We start from the raw sequence: 21,776 nt of genomic DNA on the forward strand, positions 1-21,776 counted from the left end.
TTTTGCAAATTAAAAAAAAACACATGGTCATGTGACCCTATTACCAGGGTATTTCCCAGGGCCTTGGAAGGTGCTGATGCAAGCAAGAAGCCCTTGACACATGAGCTTTATTAGCTCCATGATAGATCTACATGTAAAGGTTTACTCAACTTAATCTAGGCTGACTTCCCTGGATGGTGGCCGGCTAGGCTTCCTTCACTCATCACTACATGTTGAGAAATGACTGGCATTTCAATCCAACTCAATTGCCCAATATTTCCCCAAATTAAAAACCTTGCCAGTTTGGGGTTCCATTCCTGCATATCCCCACCTTCATATAGTAGACAGAAAAAAAAAGCCAAGCTTTGAGGAATATTTCATAAGAAGAAAGTTAGTTTAGGTCTGGCCTTGCCATCTGCAGTAGAGAGGACTTCCCTCCGTCGTGCAGGGCCCTTGTCTACACAAATAATCAGAATCACTCCAAGTCGGTGTGTCAGCACCATTCTGGTAGCCCACTCTCCTACAGTCCCACAAAAGAAATACTGTGCTGGCCAGTAGCAGTAGTTAGCTTGTCTGGCTGCCCTCCCTGGAACAAGGGCCTGCTTGAGACTTTAAAACAACCTGATACAGACATGAATCCTAGTGCTCCTTGGAGCATCTGATGGGTTGCATGGGTGGGTTAGAAAGCTGGAGCAAACTATGAAGGGGAGAAACCAAGCCTGGAACTGAGGCCGATGCAGGTCTGGGTCTAGGTCCAGGCCTGAGGTACTCTAGCTGAATGACACCATCCAGTCCTGGGTATCGGAGGGGGACTTAGGACATTCTGAGGAGGGTGCTTGAAAGCACCGGGCACCTGAGGTATCTGTGTCCACATCTAATGGCAATACTAGCAAAGAGACTTTTTTTTTTTTTGTTATTGTAGCAATGACTATGAAGTGTTTAAAGATAGAAACTGCTGGAAAAGTTGAACTTTCCCTGGAATTGTTCACTGTCATTTTAATTGGCTCTATTTAAATAATTTTCCTGGAGAATATGATGATTGAACTTTAGTAAGTGTATTTTGCCTCCAGTGATTTTGATTCCTGGCCACCCACCCCTCTGTACTCCCAACCTCATTCCCCTGGTGGGACCTTCTCTCTAGTCTCTACATCAACTTCCATTCTCACCTCTTCATTCAAGTGTTCCTATGTGGCTATCTCTGAATGTTATGAAAGATTGGAGAGATTGGAAACAAACTTCCATGTCCATTTTTCTGTCTTTGTTTAGGAAGCAGGGAGGATGTTGGTGAATTGAAGCTAACGGCAAATGAGTGTGCTCACAACTTTCTTTTGCTAGTTTTTTCTTTTTCTAGTTTCTCCCTCTCTTGCTAGTTCCCCCCTCTTTTGCTAGTTTCCCCCTCTTGGCAGTTCCCCCCTCTCTTGCTAGTTTCCCCTCTCTTGCTAGTTTCCCCCTCTGACTAGTTTCCCCCTCTTGTTAGTTTCCCCTCTCTTGCTTGTGCTCTGCTTCTCATTGTCTCCTGCTGCTCTCACCTAGGGTACAGCATTTGACCTTGCACATGATGGTGGCACAGCATGTGTGTAAAGAATGCTTGAAAGTTTGGAGAATAAAAGATTTAAGGAAGACATGTGAGCTTCAAATATCTGAAGGTTCGTCATGTGGAAGGGAAGAAGCCTTATTCTTTGTGACCCCAAGCAGTAAATTGGATCAGTGAGTAGAGGTTAGAGAAAGATTCAGTTCCAAGGGAAAGAAAAACCATTATGGTTGTCAGAAATGGAATGTGCTATGTTGTAGTGACCACTTGGCAAATATATTAGGGACCTGATTCAGACATTGGTTGGATTTGGAGTTCATTCTTTTGTGGCAAGTTGAAATGAAGTATGAGAAAATGTGTGTCACATCCCAAGGTTAGATAACATCCTCGCAGAGCAAGAACATCCCCCACTTTTTAAATAAAATTTTACCTTCTTCTCCTTCTGGGAACTGTACTCTGAGTCTTTGACTCTTGCATATGGCATTTTATTTACCCTCGTATGTTTTGCTCCTGTAGCTCTGCTGCCATTTCCTGGCTGGGACCCCTTTTTATCTGCTGACCTGCTTAATTCCTCTCTCATGTGTCCCTGGAAGTCATGGCCTAACCACGCATGCCTATCTAATCACCTTATGTAGGCTCACCTCATCTCTGTGTGGCTTAAGCCAGGAGTTAGTATGAGGACTAGGTTATCATTAAACCCTTTCTAATACCTGTGATTCTGTGAATCTGTGGCCTTTGCCTTGTTTGATTTGGCTGTGACTGGACAGTGGGTCCCAGTGGAGGATGGCTCCTGGAATAATCTCCCCCATGATGCCCCCCTCTGACTTTTCTCTTCCATTCTCTAATTCCCCCACTAACAGAGAAAGGAGAATATATTTTAACGAGGGCTTCTGAAATAATTTGGTTTTTTTTTGTTTTGTTTTTTTGAGACAGAGTCTTGCTCTGTGTCCCAGGTTCAAATAATTTTCCTGCCTCAGCCTCCTGAATAGCTGAGATTACAGGTGCCCCCGCCATCATGCCCAGTTAATTTTTGTATTTTTAGTAAAGACAGGATTTCAGCATGTTGGCCAGGCCGGTGTCGAACTCTTGCCCTCAATTGATCTGTCCACCAGGACCTCCCAAAGTGCTGGGATTACAGGTGTGGGTCACCATACTCGTCCCTTGTTTTCATTACTAGAATAGAATTAAGTTTTATGGTTATTCATATTGTGAAACTATTTTACTCTATGGAATCTTTCCTTTTATCATGTTTTAGAAACAGAACTATAGAGGAAAGAAAAGTATGATGATACAAGTTTATTCATTCTTCCTCAAATGATCTGGACTTAGTCTTACCTGCCCAGCGAAAAGTTGGGCTGTGTTCCCAAGTGTGGGAGTGGGAAAGTAGCAATACCGTATACCCACAGCCGAATTTATTTCAGTCCTCACCCTGTGGTCTCACAGGGGCAGACTGGGTTCATCAGCCTCTCCTTGCTTAGCCTTTTGTGTTCTTGGACCAACATCCTTAACCTTTGTCACATCACCGATTTGGAATATCTCCTGGATCACTTGGCAGAAGTGACGCCAGCTCTGGAGTACCTCAGCCTGCTGGGCAATGTGGCCTGTCCCAACGAGCTGGTCAGCTTGGAAAAGGATGAGGAGGACTACAAGAGATACAGGTGAGTATCCAGGGGTTGGGGCATGGTGGGAAAAGGGAAAAATAGAAGCTTTAGGGGATGATACTGTACTCTGGGGTGCATAGTAGATGTTTGGTAAATATCCGTGGGCTTCCCATGACAATGTTAAACTTTTAGCTTTCGGTAACCTACAGCCATTGTCTCCCTTGGTTGAGGTCACAAAAACTAACAAAGATGAAAAGTTGTTGCCTTGTCTACTTTTTTCGTGACGTGTCAAGATATTAAGTATTTAGGTTTTACAAGTTATACGGACTCTGTCGCAACTACTCAGCTCTGCTTTCATAATGCAGAAGTAGTCATACGTAATTTGTGAACAAATGGGCATGGCTTTGTTCCAGTAAAGCTTTATTTATAAAATAGGTGGCAGGCCAGATTTGACACATGGGCTGTAACTTGCTGACCCCTGCTCTGTGTTGTAAGGTCTTTCTGTGGTCTGTCTCAGAGTCACTTTGCAGAGAGAGATGACTTCCCACCAAAATTTAGGGAGCTCATATACAATCCCAAGAAGTCCCACAGGCCCATACCTCTCCACCATAGAGCTATGCTGCAGTGTCCACCAGCCATGTGCTTTGATGGGCTCCAGGGAGAGATGCTTTTCATTCTTCTGTATACTTCTCAACCATCTGCTTTCAAAGCCCCGATCCAAAGTCATTTAGAGAGTCTTGTTGGTCTTACGTATTTTACCAAACTCACTTAATTTTCCTTCTTTATTTAAAATTTTATGTGCTCTCATTGTTGACTGTTGTTTTGTAAATGCTTTAATGACCTTTTCATATATCTAGCCTCTCTCTCCATTATGATATAAGCTCTCATTAAACATCCCACCTGAATCAATGTGGGAAGGAAGGAAGGAAGAAAGGAAGGAAGAAAGGAAGGAAGGAAATATTAGGTAGGGTTCTTGGAAAATAGATTTGGAAGAGTTGGAGGAAAAGGATAAGGGTTAGGGGGAACTTGTTCTATTTGGACTCACATAAAAATCGGTTGTAATGCATGAAGGAAAGTAGTTGGGGGCCTTCATTTTGTATAAAGGCAAAGCTGTAAGAAATAGTAAAGGCTATTGAACATTATAGATTAAAACACACAAAAACACTTACATGTGGGGAGAATCTAGGGGAGAATTTTGTACCTTTAACTTCATTTTATAGATTTCTTCATTAATTTTATAGGGATCTTAGAAGGTTATTAAGCTATCTTAGAACAAAGTTCTAACCCTACTTTAAAAAAAAATAGTAAATCTTTCTCTATCATGAAGATTTTCATTTGGGATATAATAGTATAGATTTGAATGTAACTTCTATTAAGAGAAATACAGTTAAAGTCTAGCAAATGGATACTTACAAATTACTAAACCCCTGTTTTTTAAGTTACCCAATCACTTAGAACTTGACTTGCTTCTGTAATACTCTTACAAACTTTGAAGCATTTAGCAGCCTGATTTCAGGTATGAACGAGTCACTTAGCATATTTTTTCTTCTTGCAGCAACTTATTTTAAGATATGTCTTGGAAGGGCCAAGCACGTCTAAGAACACAAACAGTAAACATTTTTAGAAAACCAAGATTCAGGAAATTCTCATTTGTTTTATAACTTTTTTCTTTAGATTTCTATGTGTAACTCTTAAAAATAATAAATTTCATATATGTATATATGCATATATATGTCTTTGTATATATGTGTATGTCTATAAGTATATGTGTGTACACACATTTACACAGTTGTTCGTTCATTCATTCATTCATTCAGCCAAGAAGCTATGTGTGAAGTCAACCATGTAGGCAAGTTTTTGTTGTTTTTTTCTGGAATAAGAGAGGTAGAAAGGGAAGTTTCCAGTTCCACATTATTGGTCTCAAGTACAGGGCTTATGAGGTTGCAAAAGGAAAAGAAAAGCTAATGTAATTTTTTTCTTTTCTTGTTCTGTACCATCAGCTCTCAAATAATTACTATTTTTTTTCTATTGTAACTGGTTGGATTAGTATAAGTACTAAGACCAAGGCGTACAGGGTCAGATCAGAAGATCCGATGTGGAGTCCAGCTTTGCCAGTGGGACCTGTAAAATGGAAGAACAGTCTGGATCTGTATTCCATAACCAAAGATAAGCCTCTGAGTCCTCCAAGGCATTCTGATGCAGTTGCTGGCAATTACAACACAGCAGTCCTTAGGTGTTTCTGATGTCCAGTTGGCTTTAGCGTTCTGAGACACTCTGCTCCCAACCAGTTCCATTTCTTCCTTTACTGTCTCACACCATTTTATGTATTTTATCTTGCGTATTTCTTTCACTTCTTCATATATTTCCACATCTAGAGAATGGCTTCCAGTGGGTAGGAGCTGAGTCGTCTTGACTCTTGAAGCCTCATCAATGCCTCAAATAGTGCCAGATGTGAAAAAGGGGTTTGGTATCTTTTTTTTTTTTTTTCTGGTGGTGAAACCACCTTTTCTTCTCAGGAGCTAGGAACTTATAGGGAGATACAGGGACCTTTAGCCACCCTCAGATGCCTTTGGCCCGTTTGGAATCAGATCCATTTGGGTGTCAACAAATGCAGCTAATAAGCAAAGGACTGTGATTCAGACTCAGTCCAAGTGCTGGTTATGGGTCGTGAATCTTTATGGAGGGCTGGATTCTACAAGTGTGGTCTATCTCATGGGCTAGCCTAGATACCCTCTAAGCCCATCCTCCCCACTCCATTTCTGTTTCCTTGGAAGGAGTTGAGGGGTGGGGCTAGGGAGGTGGTTTGTGAGTGTACATATGACAAAGTTGCCATGAGAGGCTAGATTCTAGAGGTTGCACAAAGCCAAAATCAGACCTAGTCAAAATTAATTAGAAATTCACGTCATCCACAGTGATGGCAAGGTGCTTGCATTCCGGGAAAAACAGGAACTAAGAACAGCACAAGGAACAGTAAATATGTTTCCATGTAGTTACACATTCACTGCACAGCAACTGGCTATAGAGTGGAATTGTAGGAGGATTCTCTAGCATATTTAAATTTTTTATTCCTTTAGTCTCTTTATTTTTTACTGTTGGTTTGATGAGCACTCACACTTGTATATGGAAGAGATAGATATGTGTTTGATATCGTTCCATTCACGGGTTTGTAAGCAGATCCGCTTTGTCCTTCCTGGAGTTTGTGCTCCATTTGCCACTGAGAAATTTTAGGGGCCGTGTGCAGTGGCTCACGCCTATAATCCCAGCACCTTGGGAGGCCGAGGCGGGTGGATCATGAGGTCAAGAGATCGAGACCATCCTGGTGAATAAGGTGAAATCCCATCTCTACTAAAAAATACAAAAATTAGCTGGGCATGATGGCGCACGCCTGTAGTCCCAGCTACTCGGGAGGCTGAGGCAGGAGAATTGCCTGAACCCAGGAGGCGGAGGTTGCGGTGAGCCGAGATCGTGCCATTGCACTCCAGCCTGGGTAACAAGAGCGAAACTTCGTCTCAAAAAAAAAAAAAAAAAAATTTTAGGGTTTCACAATGTGACTTTTGATTCTAGGGTTCCTGTCGCATTTGTGTTTATACAAAGCAATGCAGCTGCCTTTTTTTTTTTTCTTTTGGTAAAACATTTTCCTGGCCCTTCATCCACAAAGCACGAGGTTTTCCTTCCTTCTAGCTGTTACCCAGAGCCTAATAGTAAAGCCTCTATGTAAATTTATGTGACATTTTCACTAGAAAATTGCTTAAAAATGAATGATATTTCTACAGTTTACTGTTTTTCACTTTAAGTACATTTTCTGACAATATGTCTTCTATTAATCATTTAAGCAATACTAGGAGCCTTAAAGGAGTGTATTCAGAAGCAAGAACCCATGGTTCATTTAGTGCTGTCTGAAAAAATTTCTTATTGATTGGCATCCTCTGTGGTTACGTGATGTAATATTTATAATATGTCACCCAGCCATACATCAAAACGCGTGTGTCTGTTGTTTCGTTTCCATGGGAGATGTTGATTTCAAAGAGGTCAGCCCAGTTTTAGGTCACTTTGTGGCCAGCCACTGGACCAGAAATGGGAAGTGACTCGATTTATGTAGTTATTGGAAATGGCATCACGGAGCTTGAGTTTCTGCGGAGTCTTCCCTCCCCTCCTCCCACATTCACCCCTTTCACTTCCTCACTTACCCCCTGTGCACCCAGTTGGGTTTTCTTGGCACACATCCCCACCATAAAACAGGCTCGTTAAACTTATATGTGAGCATGAACATACTACCAAGTTGTTGAGTAGCGCCCTGGCCCCACTGGGGCAGGAGCAGAACCATGCCTGGGGTTTCTCTTTTCCATTCATCATAGTTCATGGCCGAGAAATGTCCACAGCCCTGTTATTATAGGAGCTTAAACCTGTCTGCTTTTCGGCGTGTACACACCATGCTGCTATTTTGGGATCAATGTTGAATGGAGGCGAATGTGATGATCAGCAGCCTCCAGGATTTGGGCAGGAAGAGAACAGCGGTGCAAGGCTTGGCCGGAGAGACCACCATGCTAACTAAGAAACCACTTTGGAGCCCCTTGTGGATTTCAACACTAGTCAAAATAACAAATCAATATGGGAAAGTTGGGTGCCCAGAATGGTCTATTTCTTGTCTTCCCTTGCAATCTCTTTTTTTCTTTTTGCTATAGAAAGAACAATGGACTGAAGGTCAACAGTAGAGAAGTCTGGAGTTACCTTTCAAATAAGGAAGTTGGTCTCGTGGTCTCTTAGTTCTTCTTCTGTCACTGAACCCTCTGTTGCTCATCCCCCCTGCCACTCCAGTCTCTGGTTGGCCTTGCCTTCCTCCCTCCTCCCCGTAGGCCCTTCTGTATTCCTTACAACTTTCAGTTATTTAAAACGTGACGCCCTTTCTTTGTTCCCCTGCACGGAGCAGCCCTGGGGCCTGCCCAGTGTCTGCAGCACTCAGTCAAAGGGAAGGAGGGAGGGACCCTCTGCCTCTGGTCGCTCTGGGCTGCCACCATTTCCCAGCAGAATAGGAGCTGTAAAACTTGTGGCTTACATAACCCAGCGAGCATTCTCCAGCTAATCTACAATCTGGGCTTTGAAGATCACAAGAAAGCAAAGGTCACGACCCAGAGATCAAAGTGACAGAAGCCCACAGAGTAATTGCCGGTTACCCTCTGTAGAGGGCCTTGGTCTGTCCTGTGGGTGTATTGTTTGCACGGAGACTTCAAACATGCTGCCGGTGAACTGTGAGGAAAATCAGCTGGCCTCTGCCAGTTGTCAGGCGTTCATGAATGCTGTAGGTGAGCTCACCTCGGCTCATTAGAGTGAGATCATTGTCATGTCTCGGAGCATCTGCAGTTATTCCACTCACAGTGTTTGTTCATTACTCTTTGGTCTTTATTGACTTTCTCACAGTCGTCATTTTCTTGGAGATGTTGCGGGTGGTTATAGAAGGAAATTGGAATAACAAGAAAGGGCGACATGGATGTATTTATTATGATTCAGCTTTGGGCCACGTAGAATTCAAGCAAGGTAACATTCAGAGAAAGCTTAGACATCATTTGGCCCATCCCCTTCACTGCATAGATAGAGAAACTGAGGCTCAGAAAGGCAGCAGAGACTGAACCGAGATCACAGAGCAAGATACCCTCAGTCTGGCCTCTTTCCTACGCTATGAGTCCCCAGGCTTTTTGTTACAAAAACCTCCCCTCTTTTTATTTTTATCCCTAATACTTTAAAAGCTTTGGTCTCTCAAATAGGCTGCCCTTAAGACATTGCTACCTTTATTAGTATTATTAGACAGATACATTCAGCAGTCGATCAGGGTTTCTGCTCAGCACGAGGTAAGCAGTGTTGCTAAATGAGTTAATGTAATCTAGTCAACAGTGAGGAAGCATGATGTTTTGTTGGCGGATTTCTCTATCCCATTAAGCTTTGTGAAAGATTGAGAACGGCTCACAGCTCACCCATGGCTGCCTTAAGGAGTCCCAGGCAGGGCATCAGTATCTTGTACCATGTCTCCCTGCCTCCAAAGGATGGAAGCAAAAAGGCAGCAAGAAATAATGCAAAAAAGCGTAGAATGCCATGAATGGCAGAAAATGTTAAAAACGAACAAAACTCCAATGACCCCACGCCCAGTTCCCTCAAGAACTGAAAACTTGGTATTTCTTGAATAGAGTCTCAGAGAAAGAAACATGGCAGCCAACCCCATTTGCAGACCATGGAGGCCCATCTGAGCTTTTCTGAGGTTGCACAGTGTTCCTGGGGAGCAGCCATTGCCCCGAGGATAACAGTTACAGGCACGAGGAAAGTACATCCTCCTCTTTCTTTGAGGTCTGGATGAAAAATGCCAGTGTCGGGATTAGAGCAGAGAAAATTGATTTTGGAGGGAAAGAAAAAAAAGTCTTTCTCCTGTTCCTTTTCTCCTCCTAGCGGTTTTAGCTCTCTCCTTAGAGGAGTCCTTTAAGCAAATGGAACATTCTATGTGAAAAGAAAGAGGACCTGAAAAGCTGGATGTGCTGTTCTCTCAGTTTTAGGAAATCTGTTTCCAGATAGAGACAAATGGATCTTTAAGCACCTTCCCAGGATCCCTGCCCTCCTCTTGATAACCCCACCTTCTGTATCTCAGCCAAGAGGGCCTCTGACTCTAACCAACCCCCCCATCACCACCCCCCAGCCCTGGGGGCTTTCCCGCAGCCACCTTGAGAAGGTCAGAAAAATTGGAGTTGCCCTCTGGAGCTAGGGACGTGAGACTTAGAACTTAGACGGATCTCTTTTCATTAAGCAGTGCCCTGGCTTAACAAGCAGTTTTATAAATCTGAAGCTGTCTCCGGGTGTCGCAGGATTTATAGATGGGGGTTTCTGCCATAAAGTGGTTTATGATGGCTGCCTTCTGTGTTATTAGTAGCTGTCTCTTCCTTCAACCATTGCTGTTTGATAATAGCCTTAAAACACCCAGAATTACTTACCTGCAAACCCCATTCCCGATAGCCCCTGTTGACAGTCTGAATAAGTTTAGTGCCCTTTTGTTGTACTTTACCTTCAAAACAAACTGATTGAACCATCAATAGCTCGTGGAAGCTGACAGAGGGATGTCATCTGGACTAGCCCTTGTGATTGCAGGTTATCTGGGGGAGTTAACCTTCCCGCATTGTTAACTGAAATGTTTTATGTACTATGCAACTTTAGGATACGGCTGTGATAACCCCAGTAACTAAGTAATACATCACAGTAAAGAGATTTTGGTGCAACAAATAACCCAGGATTAAATTTACAAGGGTTGAATTGATATTGTAAAAGCCTTCATTCTGTGGCTTCGGGAATCCTCTCTTGTATTTTTATGGCAAACTTGTATTACACTCAGGATTGAAGCTGCAGCTTTTGACACCCTGACATGACCTAGAACAAAGGGAAATAGATCTCCCAGGACCACGAAGGGACAGGCAGGCAGGAAGCCCACTGACTTATCACTTGGCAATAATGTTTGGAGCCACATCCAGGCCACCAAGGGGCAGGAAGATCTGGCAGAGGTGGCCACTGGCTGGGCTTTGTGTACTGCAAGCACTGGGGCAGGGCAGCCCTTAGCAGAACTGGAAGGAGACTTTTTGCTGCCTCACCACCCTCCCCATTTCAAAGCTATCATTCCTCATGGTGTTATTTTCACGAGGACATTGGTTCTCAGCAGGACCAGCAGCAGCAGCATCACTTGGGGACATATTAGAAATGTAAATTTCAGGCCCACTTCCAGCAATACTGAATCAGAAACTCTGGGGATGGGGCCCTGCCATCTGTGTGTTGAGAAGTCTCCAGGGGATACTGATGGCCACTGAAGTTTGAGAACCACTGTGCAAGAATGGAAGCTCACTGAGAGCACAGACCTTCCGGATTGCTCATCTCCTCACCTTGGCACCTGACCCAGGTCCTGACAGGTGGAAGCTGTTCCATAATTATTTGTTAAATGAGTGAATGTATGAGTCAGTAAATGAAAGAAGACATCTCTATGGGAGGAACTTTGGACCCTGGGCTGAATCTCAGATGGAACTCTTTGGAACAAGTCCTTCTAGTATCCCTCAAACCTCTCCAAGCAGCAACCACTTGGAAACCCAGGCTGGCCCCTGGGATGAGTGTCAAGTCATTCCTCATTTCAGGGGGTGACTGGCAGCCTGTGTCATAGGCTGTCTCTTTGATTGTGTAAGAAGAGTGATCTGAAAACAGCAGCTCTTTGTCATCTAAAATTTTTAACTAGCTTAAAAGCCAGCACCTCTCTTTTTCTCTCTTTCTCCTTTGATTTCAGGGCTGTGATCCAAAGTGAGGCAGAATGACAATGTGCGGTCTGTTGTCATCGTGGTTCCTGCCAGCCCCGTGAAGGCATCTTTCACTCCATCGTTAAACATTGGCTGATTTTCTAATACCGATGTTTTCTTCACCTGAATATTCATCTTTTCCCACCCTACACTTAGTGGGTGTCTTTACTCCCTGCGCGTCACTCCTGACATATTGTTTCTGTCTGTACATGTCTTTATTTGAAAGAGTCTGTTGTCATCAAGACTCTTCTGCTACAAGCAGAAGTCAGAAGTTTTCTCTGACATTGACTGAGGCCGGTGGGAGCTCTACTGGAGGATAGAAAAGATATTTGGTGGTGGCTCACCCCCATAATCCCAGTGGGCAGATCACTTGAGGTCAGGAGTTTGAGACCAGCCTGGCCAACATGGTGAAACCCTGTCTCTACTAAAAATACAAAAATTAGCTGGTTGTGGTGGTGCACACATGTAGTCCCAGTGACTCGGGAGGCTGAGACTGGAATTGCTTGAACCTGGGAGGCAGTGGTTGCAGTGAGTAGAGATCATGCCACTGCTCTACAGCCTGGGCAACAGAGCAAGACTCTATCTCAAAAAAAAAAAAAAGAAAGAAAATAAAAGATATTTATGCGTTTGTGGCACTTTCTTGATTTTGAGTGAAGTTAGCTGGTATTTGGAGAGGGAAGGGAGAACCCAGGGTAGGAAAGAAAGCAATAGATTGAGGCCAGGGAGGAAGCAGGAAGTAGCTAGAGTCAAATTTCAGAACATCAGATATGGGGTAGACATTTCTGAAGGAGGAAAAGAATTTCATAGTATTTTGACTTCAACAATGAGTCCTATGAAGGTTATTCCTGCAGACCTCTAAACTATTTTTTCTGACTTTGGGGTGGTCAGCTAAGCCTTTTACCTGGATAAGCATATGCAGGCCACTTGGTGATAATGTCACCAGATTCTTGGGGTGTTGCTTCATCAGCTGGAAAGCTCTGTGGCTAGTGGTGCCTTTGCCTGAGTTTTGCTTGGGCCCGCTGGGCTTGTTCTGCCTACTGGCAGACTGCATGTGACTCATGCTACCGGTCGAGATCCCATGCCTACCAAGGGTGAGCCAGGTGTGGGGCAGTGAGGGGTACATGAGGGAGCAAGCATGGGGTCCGGCCACTGCACACAGCCAGGCATGTTGGCAGTGGTGGCTGGACAATTCTAGGCACCGGCATGGGCACCAGCTCCCTGTGAGGCTGCATCTGGACCAGGCATACCACAAGTGGCTTCCACTGCAGGTGCCGGGGAACATAGTAGCACCTGGTAGCTTGGAGATGCCAGGAACCACAAAGCCCCAAAGAGGGTGTCACAGCCCTGGCTTGGGGAGCTATTAGGTCTGGGTTTCCCAAAGGCCCGTAACTCTTCTCTCCTTCTCATTGCCTGCAATGTGGCGAGCAGGGGGATGTGTTTTAGTCTTGTTTGTGTTACAGCTCTTTCAATCCTGCCATTTGGTGGGTCCCAAGTTCTTGTCCCAGATCCAGGAATAATGAAGGACGCATACAACTGGAGGGTAAGCAAGGCAAAGAGGTGCTTTATTGAGCAACAGTACAGCCCTCAGGACAACTAAAGTGGGTAGCTCCTTTCTGCAGGCAGGTCATCTCAGTGTCTCTGCAACCCTCAGCAGAGAGGAGACCCAGAGTGGGTAGCTCCTCTCCACAGGTTGTTCCATCATCTACCTGAGTCTGGCTAAATGTGGGGTTTTTATGGGCTTCAGAGGAATGGAAGTGTATGCTGATTGGTCCATGGTGGCCATAGGCAGGCCCAGAAAAAGTACCATAAGTTTTTAGTCCAGTTTGTGAAACTGGCAGCCCAGGCCCTGTGCTTTAGGCCATCCCTGGCCTGACAGTGGGGCTTCACCGGGGACACACCCCTTTCCACCCAGGAGCCCATCTGACTCTTGCTGCCAGCCATCAACCTGCTATCCACAGTGCCTATGGTGCCCAGGCTGTTTGTGCCAAGGGATGCCTGCAGGCTCATGCAGAGCTATTCTCAGCTGCCCCTTGGCCTTCCTTCTGTGCTTGTCAGCACCCAAAGTCCAGAGGGGGCTGAGGTGACAGGTGACTGGCATTTCAGTACTGCCCCGAGTATGTACACACCCAGTCAGATGGTGACAGTGACTGGGCGTGGCCACAACTTTGCTCTGAAATTAGAGTGGGTGTTGGGAATGGGGAGAGGCCAGGCAGCAGGTGCAGACACTTCCAAGCCTGCCAGGAGAGGGGGCTTCCCAAGCCCCTTAGAGCACAGGGATGCCTGGGTCTGCAGCTGGGCGGCTACAGTTGCACCCTGGAGCTGGGGCTCTCTTGCCCCACCAACTCAGGAGGTCGTGGGGCTCCCGCCTGTTTCTGGCTCCTGCCAGCTCTGAGCAAGCAGCCTCTACTGAAGCTGGTGTATTTGCAGCAATTGCTCCAGACAGGCTGCTACTGCCACCAGTAATGAGACCACCTTACGAATGTGGAAGGTGGTCTTGGGAACTCAAGCCTTCAGTAAGGAGGGAGGCACACTGTTCCAAGTAATATCCTCATTGAGGAGCAGGTAGGTGCTTGGGATTGCCTTGGGGTGTGGTTCCTTGATGCCCACTTGAGATTTCCTGTTTCTCATTTTCCGTCAGTAGACCCCTTTCTCTGTGCTCCAGTAACCACTCTGTGGAAAACCTCAATCTTGGCACTTAGCTATGCTGATTCCTAATTTCTCCATGTGAGTGTACAATTGCTGTTACACTGAGAACACCTTTGAGAGCAGGAAGCATGTTGTAATCATCTCTGTATCCCTAAGGCCTGGCACATAGATCAAGAAATATTTGTGCAACTGAAATAAACTGGTATGTTATTGACTCCATTCTAATGCCAGCTTTCAAGATGTGGTGAGAGAGAGAGCAAAGAAATTAGCCCCTGCCTTCAAGAAGCTTACAGGTTAGGTAAGGACATTAATGAACACCAAGAAAACAATTAGAAAACAACAAAATGTTAGACTGTAAGCTGCCGATAGCATATTCTAGGAGTCCTGAGAAGGGGGAAAGCAATGTGGGCTGGAGGTGTACAAAAAACCTTCATAGGAGATGAGGCTTGGAGGCTGGGTGTGGGGAGGAAATGGCAGATTCCCTTGGAGATAATCCATTACTCTTTGACACTGGGTACTCACCTCTTCTTGCTAAGCAGAATAGGGTGGAAACAATTAGCTTGTTTGATTGGTGGGCTATGGAACTTGACAGAAAGCATCTTGGTTAGTGACTATCCTTGACAAGGGAGAAATATAGACACATGTGCATACCTGTTACATATTTATTTGTACATTTATATAACTATACCCTGGCCAAGTGGTTATCATTGTCAACTCCATATACACCTATTTGAGGATAGTTAATTACACTAGCAGCCATTGGCTTATTTCTGGACTCCATATGTATGCCAAGAAGTTTTTCCCGGAAAATGGAGGGCACCTAGCATTTTTTGGGTCATTAATATCTCCTAGAAATTAACTCCCCCTATTTCTCCTTGATAATCTTCATAGATTAGCAAGTGTGGAAATAACCACATGAATTATCAAGGGATGATGAGAAAAAAGCTCTTAAGACCCCTGCCTGATTCCTCAAGGAAGCATTTCTCAGCTACGTGTGTTCTTCACTTCTAACCCACAGTCATGCAGGTCATTACTGTCTATGATACAGATGACTCATAGGAATGACAGTGATGTAAAGGGCACAATCAATTTATAGGTTGATTTTACTGAGAACTTCTATATAGCGAAACGGAGTGTGTTTTCCAGACTGGAAAGAAGGGAATACATTGATAGGGTGCTACTGGCTAACCCACATGTATGTGTGTTTACCTTTGAGCCAAGTGTACCCTTAGTGTGTGCTTCTAATGTATAGTTGTACATCTGTGTAGCACAGAAGCATTCTGACTTCTCCAAGGAGGATTTGTTCATTCTTTGTGAAAGAAGAGAGGAGGAGCTGCCAAGGTCTAAGCTCCGGAAGATCAGGTAGTGTGGATTCTTGAAGATCAGACAAGCTGTCTGGGTCTCTCAGGCTGCCACTCAGACCTTCCTGAGTCATCTCTGACTCTTGTCTTCCAGATGTTTTGTTCTGTACAAGCTGCCCAACTTGAAATTTCTGGATGCCCGGAAAGTAACCAGACAAGAACGAGAGGAGGCATTGGTCAGAGGAGCCTTCATGAAGGTGGTGAAGCCCAAGGTGAGCTGCCTACTCCCTATTCTTCACAAGGGATTTAGATCTCATGGCAGTGCTTACGCTCCAGGGCATGGAGAATGTCCTCTGAATGTTTAGAATGCAGTTGAGCTCTCACATGAAGGGGCCATCCATGGATACATTGTTGGCCAAATGTGAAATAGGATTAAGTTCCGATCGGATCTTCCTGTTTGACCAATAAAGCAGCACTATGCACAGCCCAATGGTGAAGTTCTGCAGGGGATTGCATGTCTCCTTCTTGGAGATATTCCCTAAGTGGGGCTTCTGTAGGTTTGCAGCTGAGAAAGAAGAAAGAGGAAAGCATTGGGCATGGGTGGGCTTCTGGGGTGGGTGGGATTCTTCTGGTATTTCAGAGGGGGCCTTACTTTTTTACTGCCAAAGGGATGCTAGGGAAGAGTGATTTTCTTCCATCACAGGCAAGGGCTCCACAGCTCTCTGAGATATCGTTAGTGTGGAAGGCGATGTTTTCTGACAATGTGTCCCTAGGCTGGCATATGCCCTCCACATGTATCTCTCCAGAGCTGATTAGAATGGTGTTTACTGACCTTTCCTTTACCAGCTGAGCCTGTAAGTGAATTTGGTGTCATCCTAATAGCAGCTCTGATGAGGCAGTGGAGATTTGGCTTGGGGTCTGGATTCAGACACAAGGAGATTTTTTAAGGACAAGGATGACTGTCTCTTTGAGAGGAGTTGGGAGTCCTTCAGTGAAGCCATAGGTTGGGGAATGAACTCAATGACCCCTGATGACCTCCTTGGAGAACCATCATCGCCTTGAGGCTCTGTGGAGCTGTGCAGTCACCTCCCATGAGATTGCAGCTTGTGTGTTGAAAACGCTGGTACTGATATCCTAGAGGTCTAGTTTATCCTCAACTATTGACTTACAGCACTCTGCACGTGCATTGGAAGTGATTAAGGGTGATGGGGAGGGGGGAGAAAAAACAAAAACAAAACAGAACAATGAAACATCTTCCATCAAGTTGCTCTGCCGGCAGCAGACCTCAGGCCACTCACTTTCCCTGAATCCATGAGGTACAACTTATTTCCCTTTATGCTGAATAAAATTGCTAGCAGTTGTGGAAATATATGATATGGAGGTTATAATACTGGCAGATAAATGTATTGTTACCTCTTTCAGCATGTGGGAAATTAATTGAGTGATTCATTTCATAGCTATTAAAGTGTTAACCGTTCTCCCTATCAAGGCACAGGTTTGATACATTGCACACAATCACCTTTAGTTATTCCAGCTTTTGTAATTTTTCCAAATGAAATAATTTATTTCTTGGCCTTCTTTTTATTTGTTTTTGGGGAAAATAGTCCAGAGATGGCCAACATGACAAAACCCAGCCAAAGTACAACAAATACACTCTATAATATCCTGGGTTATTAGAAATAACCTGCCCACATGTCTCACCTTCTTAGATACATCTGTATACATGTGTATGCCTGTGTGCAGAGTGGATCAGTATTTCTCCTGTGCTCATTGCCTTTGATGTGGGAAGCTCTACCTTGTCACTCAAAATCTGAAGGGGTAATAAATGTGGCACCCACCATGTCTGAATGGGGCACTCAATGCCTGCCCCCCATTATTCTAAGGTTCTTGGTGCACAGTTCTGCAAGTATTCACATCACCCTCTATAGTAGAAGGAAGGGGTCATTGGCTCACTTTATGGATGAGGGAACTCAGGCCTGGAGAAGTTAACTGGGCTGCTGCAGGTCACCTGGCTAGTAATTGTGGAGCTTGAGGTTTATCTTGCATCTGACCACTGGGCCCACACTCCTCTCTCTTTGCTTTCTTACTCCTGGAACAGTGAACTAAATATTTACTCTGTGGATCTCTTTGTTCAAGCAAAACCTCCTGAGGTCTAAATGAAGAAAACAAGTAAGACCAGGACTATTCTGTTGAATAGAGATTGGGGGGGAATCGAAATCCTTCCTTGCTTCTGAAAGCATCTGAGACTGGCTCCTTAAAATCCAGCATTAGCTATTTCTGAGTCATTAGCAACATCAGCAGAAATGCTCTTCAGAGTTCCCAATTAGTTTCTAATCAATTTAGAATTAGTTCATGTTTGTATGATTGACTCCAATATCCTTACTAACTGTATTAAGCTGTAAAAAGCCTGTTAAGAGTGTAAATTAGTTCAACCATTGTAGAAAGCAGTATGGCAATTCCTCAAAGAGCTAAAAACAGAAATACGATTTGACCTAGCAATCCCATTCCTGAGTATATACTCAAAGGAATATAAATTGTTCTATCATAAAGAGACATACACATGGATATTCAGAGCAGGACTATTCACAATAGCAAAGACAGAGAATCAACCTAAATGCCCATCAGTGACAGACCGGATAAAGAAAATGTGACACATATATACCATGGAATACTATGCAGTCATAAAAAAGAATGAGATCATGTCTTTTGCAGGAACATGGGTGGAGCTGGAGGCCATTATCCTTAGCAAACTAACACAGGAACAGAAAACCAAATACCCCATGTTCTCACTTATAAGTAGGAGCTAAATGATGAGAACTCATGAACACAAAGAAGGGAACAACAGACATGGGGGCCTACTTGAGGGTGAAGGTTGGGAAGAGGGAGAGGAGCAGAAAAAATAACTATTGGGTACTAGACTTGGTACGTGGGTGATGAAATAATCTGTACGTCAAACCCCCATGACACAAGTTTACCTATATAACCAACCTGCATTTTTACCCCCAAACCTAAAACAAAAGTTAAAAAAAATACCTGTTAATTATTTGAGGAGAGAGACAAAAGTACTCTTATAAATTATGGGGATCTTGGTTCTTCCTGTAGTCACATGATTTCCTAACCAAAGAGGACTTAGAAATCACCTAGTCTGTGCTCCCATTTCACGGATGAGGGTGCTGGGGAGAAGGTACAATTCCTGAGGCTTCATGGAATTGGGACCAGAACCCCCAGGGGTCTGGGCTTCCCGTTAAGTGTTCAATTTATGCCATGATTCTTCTAGTGCTCAGGATGATTCTTCTGTGTTCTTGATTTCATCTAGAACTGGATGCCTACATTGAATGGCAGGCAGTTCCCTTTTGTCTGTTATTTTCAGAGATATGCAGTGGTACTTTTCTTGTAGAAAGAAAAAGGCTAAATGAGCTTCTTTCTGAATTACTGAATTGGCATTAAAAAGGCTGGTTGTCACCTGTTCACTATGTGTACAGACATATGTTTGTTCCCATGCAGGTGTGTATAACCACTCTGTGTCTGTGTATATATATACATACGCATGTTCTGGGAGGTCTGTGTACACCAGAGCCAGCTTCTAAGTGGCGAGAGATTTCCTTTCCATGTGTTGCTGCTGCTGTGCTGAGCACACTCAGGGAAGACCTATTTTTCATGATGGAATCAGAATCTCAAGCTGGCTTCTGTCCTTTCCAGGGCAGCCAAGGCCTGTTGTGCTTATTCAGCAGAATGTGCTGATGGATGATTAAGGCAGCCATGATTTGGGGAGCTGTTTTCATTTTATTCCTGACATAAAGTATTCGGGAGAATGGGAAATGCCTCTCCAATCACAGCCCTTGCCTTGGAGGTAGGGAACGGGTAGTCTGGGTGTTCTCGGCTGACGCAAATGCAGAACCATCCAGGAGGTGATAAAGGCCCGGTGTCTCAGAGGCCTGATTGGGTACTTGGCAGGCACTGGCGCTTGAGTGCAAGTCCTCACTCACTTTCTCCCATCATGACACATCTCTCCTCTGTTGCTGCCTTTTGGCTTTTGTTGTTTCAAAGCTGCCTCCTGTCTGAGCTCTGACTGTTGTACAGAAAGATGCTGTCATTCATTAGGAAGTGATAGCTGATGCTACAATGGATGCTTCCAGACTCTCTCTCTCTCTCTGTCTCTGTGTGTGTGTGTGTGTGTGTATGTGTATGTGTTATTAGTTGATGGACCTGCAACAGCTAGGCTTTGTCATTTCCCCAAATTAAAATATATTATATATATATATATATATATATATATATATATATATATATATAAAACTTTATCAAATATTGGCCGTTGAATCATGCCATTCTTAATACAGAGAACACCACACTGGATACAGAGAAGGTTCAGGTCTCCAAAGAAAGAGCTCTCTAGTAACCAGACTGTGGACCCCCTCAGTGCACTGGAAAACATAGATCAAAGGGGTGCAAAGGCCTGTCCAGGAGGACGCGTGTAGTGGGCTCGCCAGCTCTGCACATCAGAGAGACAGCTCAAAAATCCGACAGTCAGATTGCTTAATTATGTCCTGGCTTTGTAATTATTCATCCCTGTTCTGGCAAAGAGCACAGTTGTCATTCCTTTGACATAATTATTTAAAGCTGAGCCCTCTTGTTTACAGGCGTGTGTACAAAGTTGGCTACCAACTGTTTAATCTTCAGAACCTTGAAGAAGCCTGGGGAGGGCAGCTGAGAACCACAGCCAACATTAGAAAGTGCTTTGACGCTTGTGTTTTGCTTGCATTAGTGTCCATCCTCTCATGGGCCAGATGTGGTAATAAACATGTTTGTGAGTAGTGAGGTGTCCTTGAAGACCTGTCACTTGTTTCTTTATGTGGGAACAATGGATTTTCCCATCATGTGTAGTTTGTGTATTTGTGAAGTTCGTTGTAGCTTGTATATTTGTGTGTGTGCCTACCTTTGAATATTTGAGAGGGTGGGCTATTGTGTGTGTGTGTGTATGTGTGTGTGCGTGTTAGAGAGAAGGAAGGAGAGGGAGGGATATGCCCTGTATTGAAGAAATAAACTTTGGGATACATGAACTTCTAGAAGTCTTTCTTATTCTTTTCCGCTAAACTGAAAATTGGAAACTATTTGGGTCTGAGGATCACTTGCTCCCACGGGTAGCCTGGGTATTCACGGGAGCAGGTGATCCTCAGACCCAAATACACAGTCCTGCCCTTGACACTTGGAGTTAGGTCCTAAGTCCCCTGGATACCTTTAGTTTCTTCCATCTTTGTCTGTGATTTTGGATTTCTGTGCGAAATGCTCCCTAGGATAAAGACAGGGAATGATTCACACGGAAGCCGGCTTCTTGTTGGGATGAGGAAGCTGCTCGCCCCTGGGGTGCCAGCTCCATGAGGGCAGGAACCTTGTATTTTGTTTATTTCTGTATCTCTAGAACCTAGTCTATATCAGGGGCTCAGTCAATACTCATCAAAGGAATGAAACATGAACAGTAGAGCATATTGGAAGATCCATCATGAAAAGGTTGTACATGTTCTAATTACTTCAGTCAACATGGTTACCTGGAAAGGCAGGAAAGAAACCATTGCCTTTATACAGTGTGATAATTGCAACCTGTACGCTGGCAGAAAAGACAGATTCCAGGCATCGTATTTGTTTTTCCGAAGGATTTTCCTGGGTTATTTATGATGGGAAAACCTACCGCCACCACAATCCCCATGGCTTGGCTTTTCCATTGGGTGGCATTTCAGGGGGAAGCAAGGGTGTGATCTGAAGCTGTGTGTTCCCCATCACTCGGGATGGTACTGAAGTCCTCCTCTTTGAACCCACCTGCTCATATTAGGGCTTTTAGGAAGTAAGTAGCTTTTCTCATGCAACACGTTGGGGTACCCACAAGTCTGTGTGTAGTTAAAATGAAATTTTCCTTGTCTTTGCTGCTGTTGTATTTTTTGTCTATACCTAAAGGAGCACTAGTTTAGCACCTAGTTGCTTTGCTGCACGTAATTGCTTCGTATGGCTAGTCTAGCTCTTTACTAGGTGCTACCTTGTTATAAACTACACTGCGTATGTCTTTGATATCGTCTGTTACTCCCATGTAGCCAAATTGCAAATGCTTAAAAGGCTATCAGAAACTAGTTCTAGCTTTATTACAGTTACTGTCCTTTACTCTATATTCAATATTTTCAAGAATATTTATTTTATAGAGAGCCAGGACATACCTGTCAATAAATACTATAAATCACAAGTACATTCAGTTCAACAGGCAATCAACCAATATGTTTTGAAAGTTCTTCACAGTGCTAAATATTTTTAAAAAATTACAAATATTGGTTGATTTTCTGGATATTTCCAACTACCTGAATGTGCTCATGTTTTTATGATTTTTTTTTCTGTTTCATGCAGATGTTTCTTGTCTAGCGACACATTCAGA

General features: G+C 44.0%; 1 protein-coding gene across 1 annotated transcript in view; it reads left to right on the top strand.

Annotated features, from left to right (window-relative positions):
- The window catches only part of LRMDA (leucine rich melanocyte differentiation associated), a 1,099,488-nt gene that overhangs the window by 597,800 nt on the left and 479,912 nt on the right, over positions 1–21,776 (top strand). The window contains exons 4-5 of the mRNA XM_021673845.2: positions 3,029–3,168; positions 15,516–15,633. Of these exons, the coding sequence (XP_021529520.1) occupies positions 3,029–3,168; positions 15,516–15,633 (258 nt within the window). The remainder of the gene's footprint in view (positions 1–3,028; positions 3,169–15,515; positions 15,634–21,776) is intronic.

Source organism: Aotus nancymaae, unplaced genomic scaffold (assembly GCF_030222135.1).
Source record: "Aotus nancymaae isolate 86718 unplaced genomic scaffold, 86718_ANA_hifiasm-v0.15.2.pri h1tg000010l, whole genome shotgun sequence".
In the NCBI taxonomy this organism is placed as follows: domain Eukaryota; kingdom Metazoa; phylum Chordata; class Mammalia; order Primates; family Aotidae; genus Aotus; species Aotus nancymaae.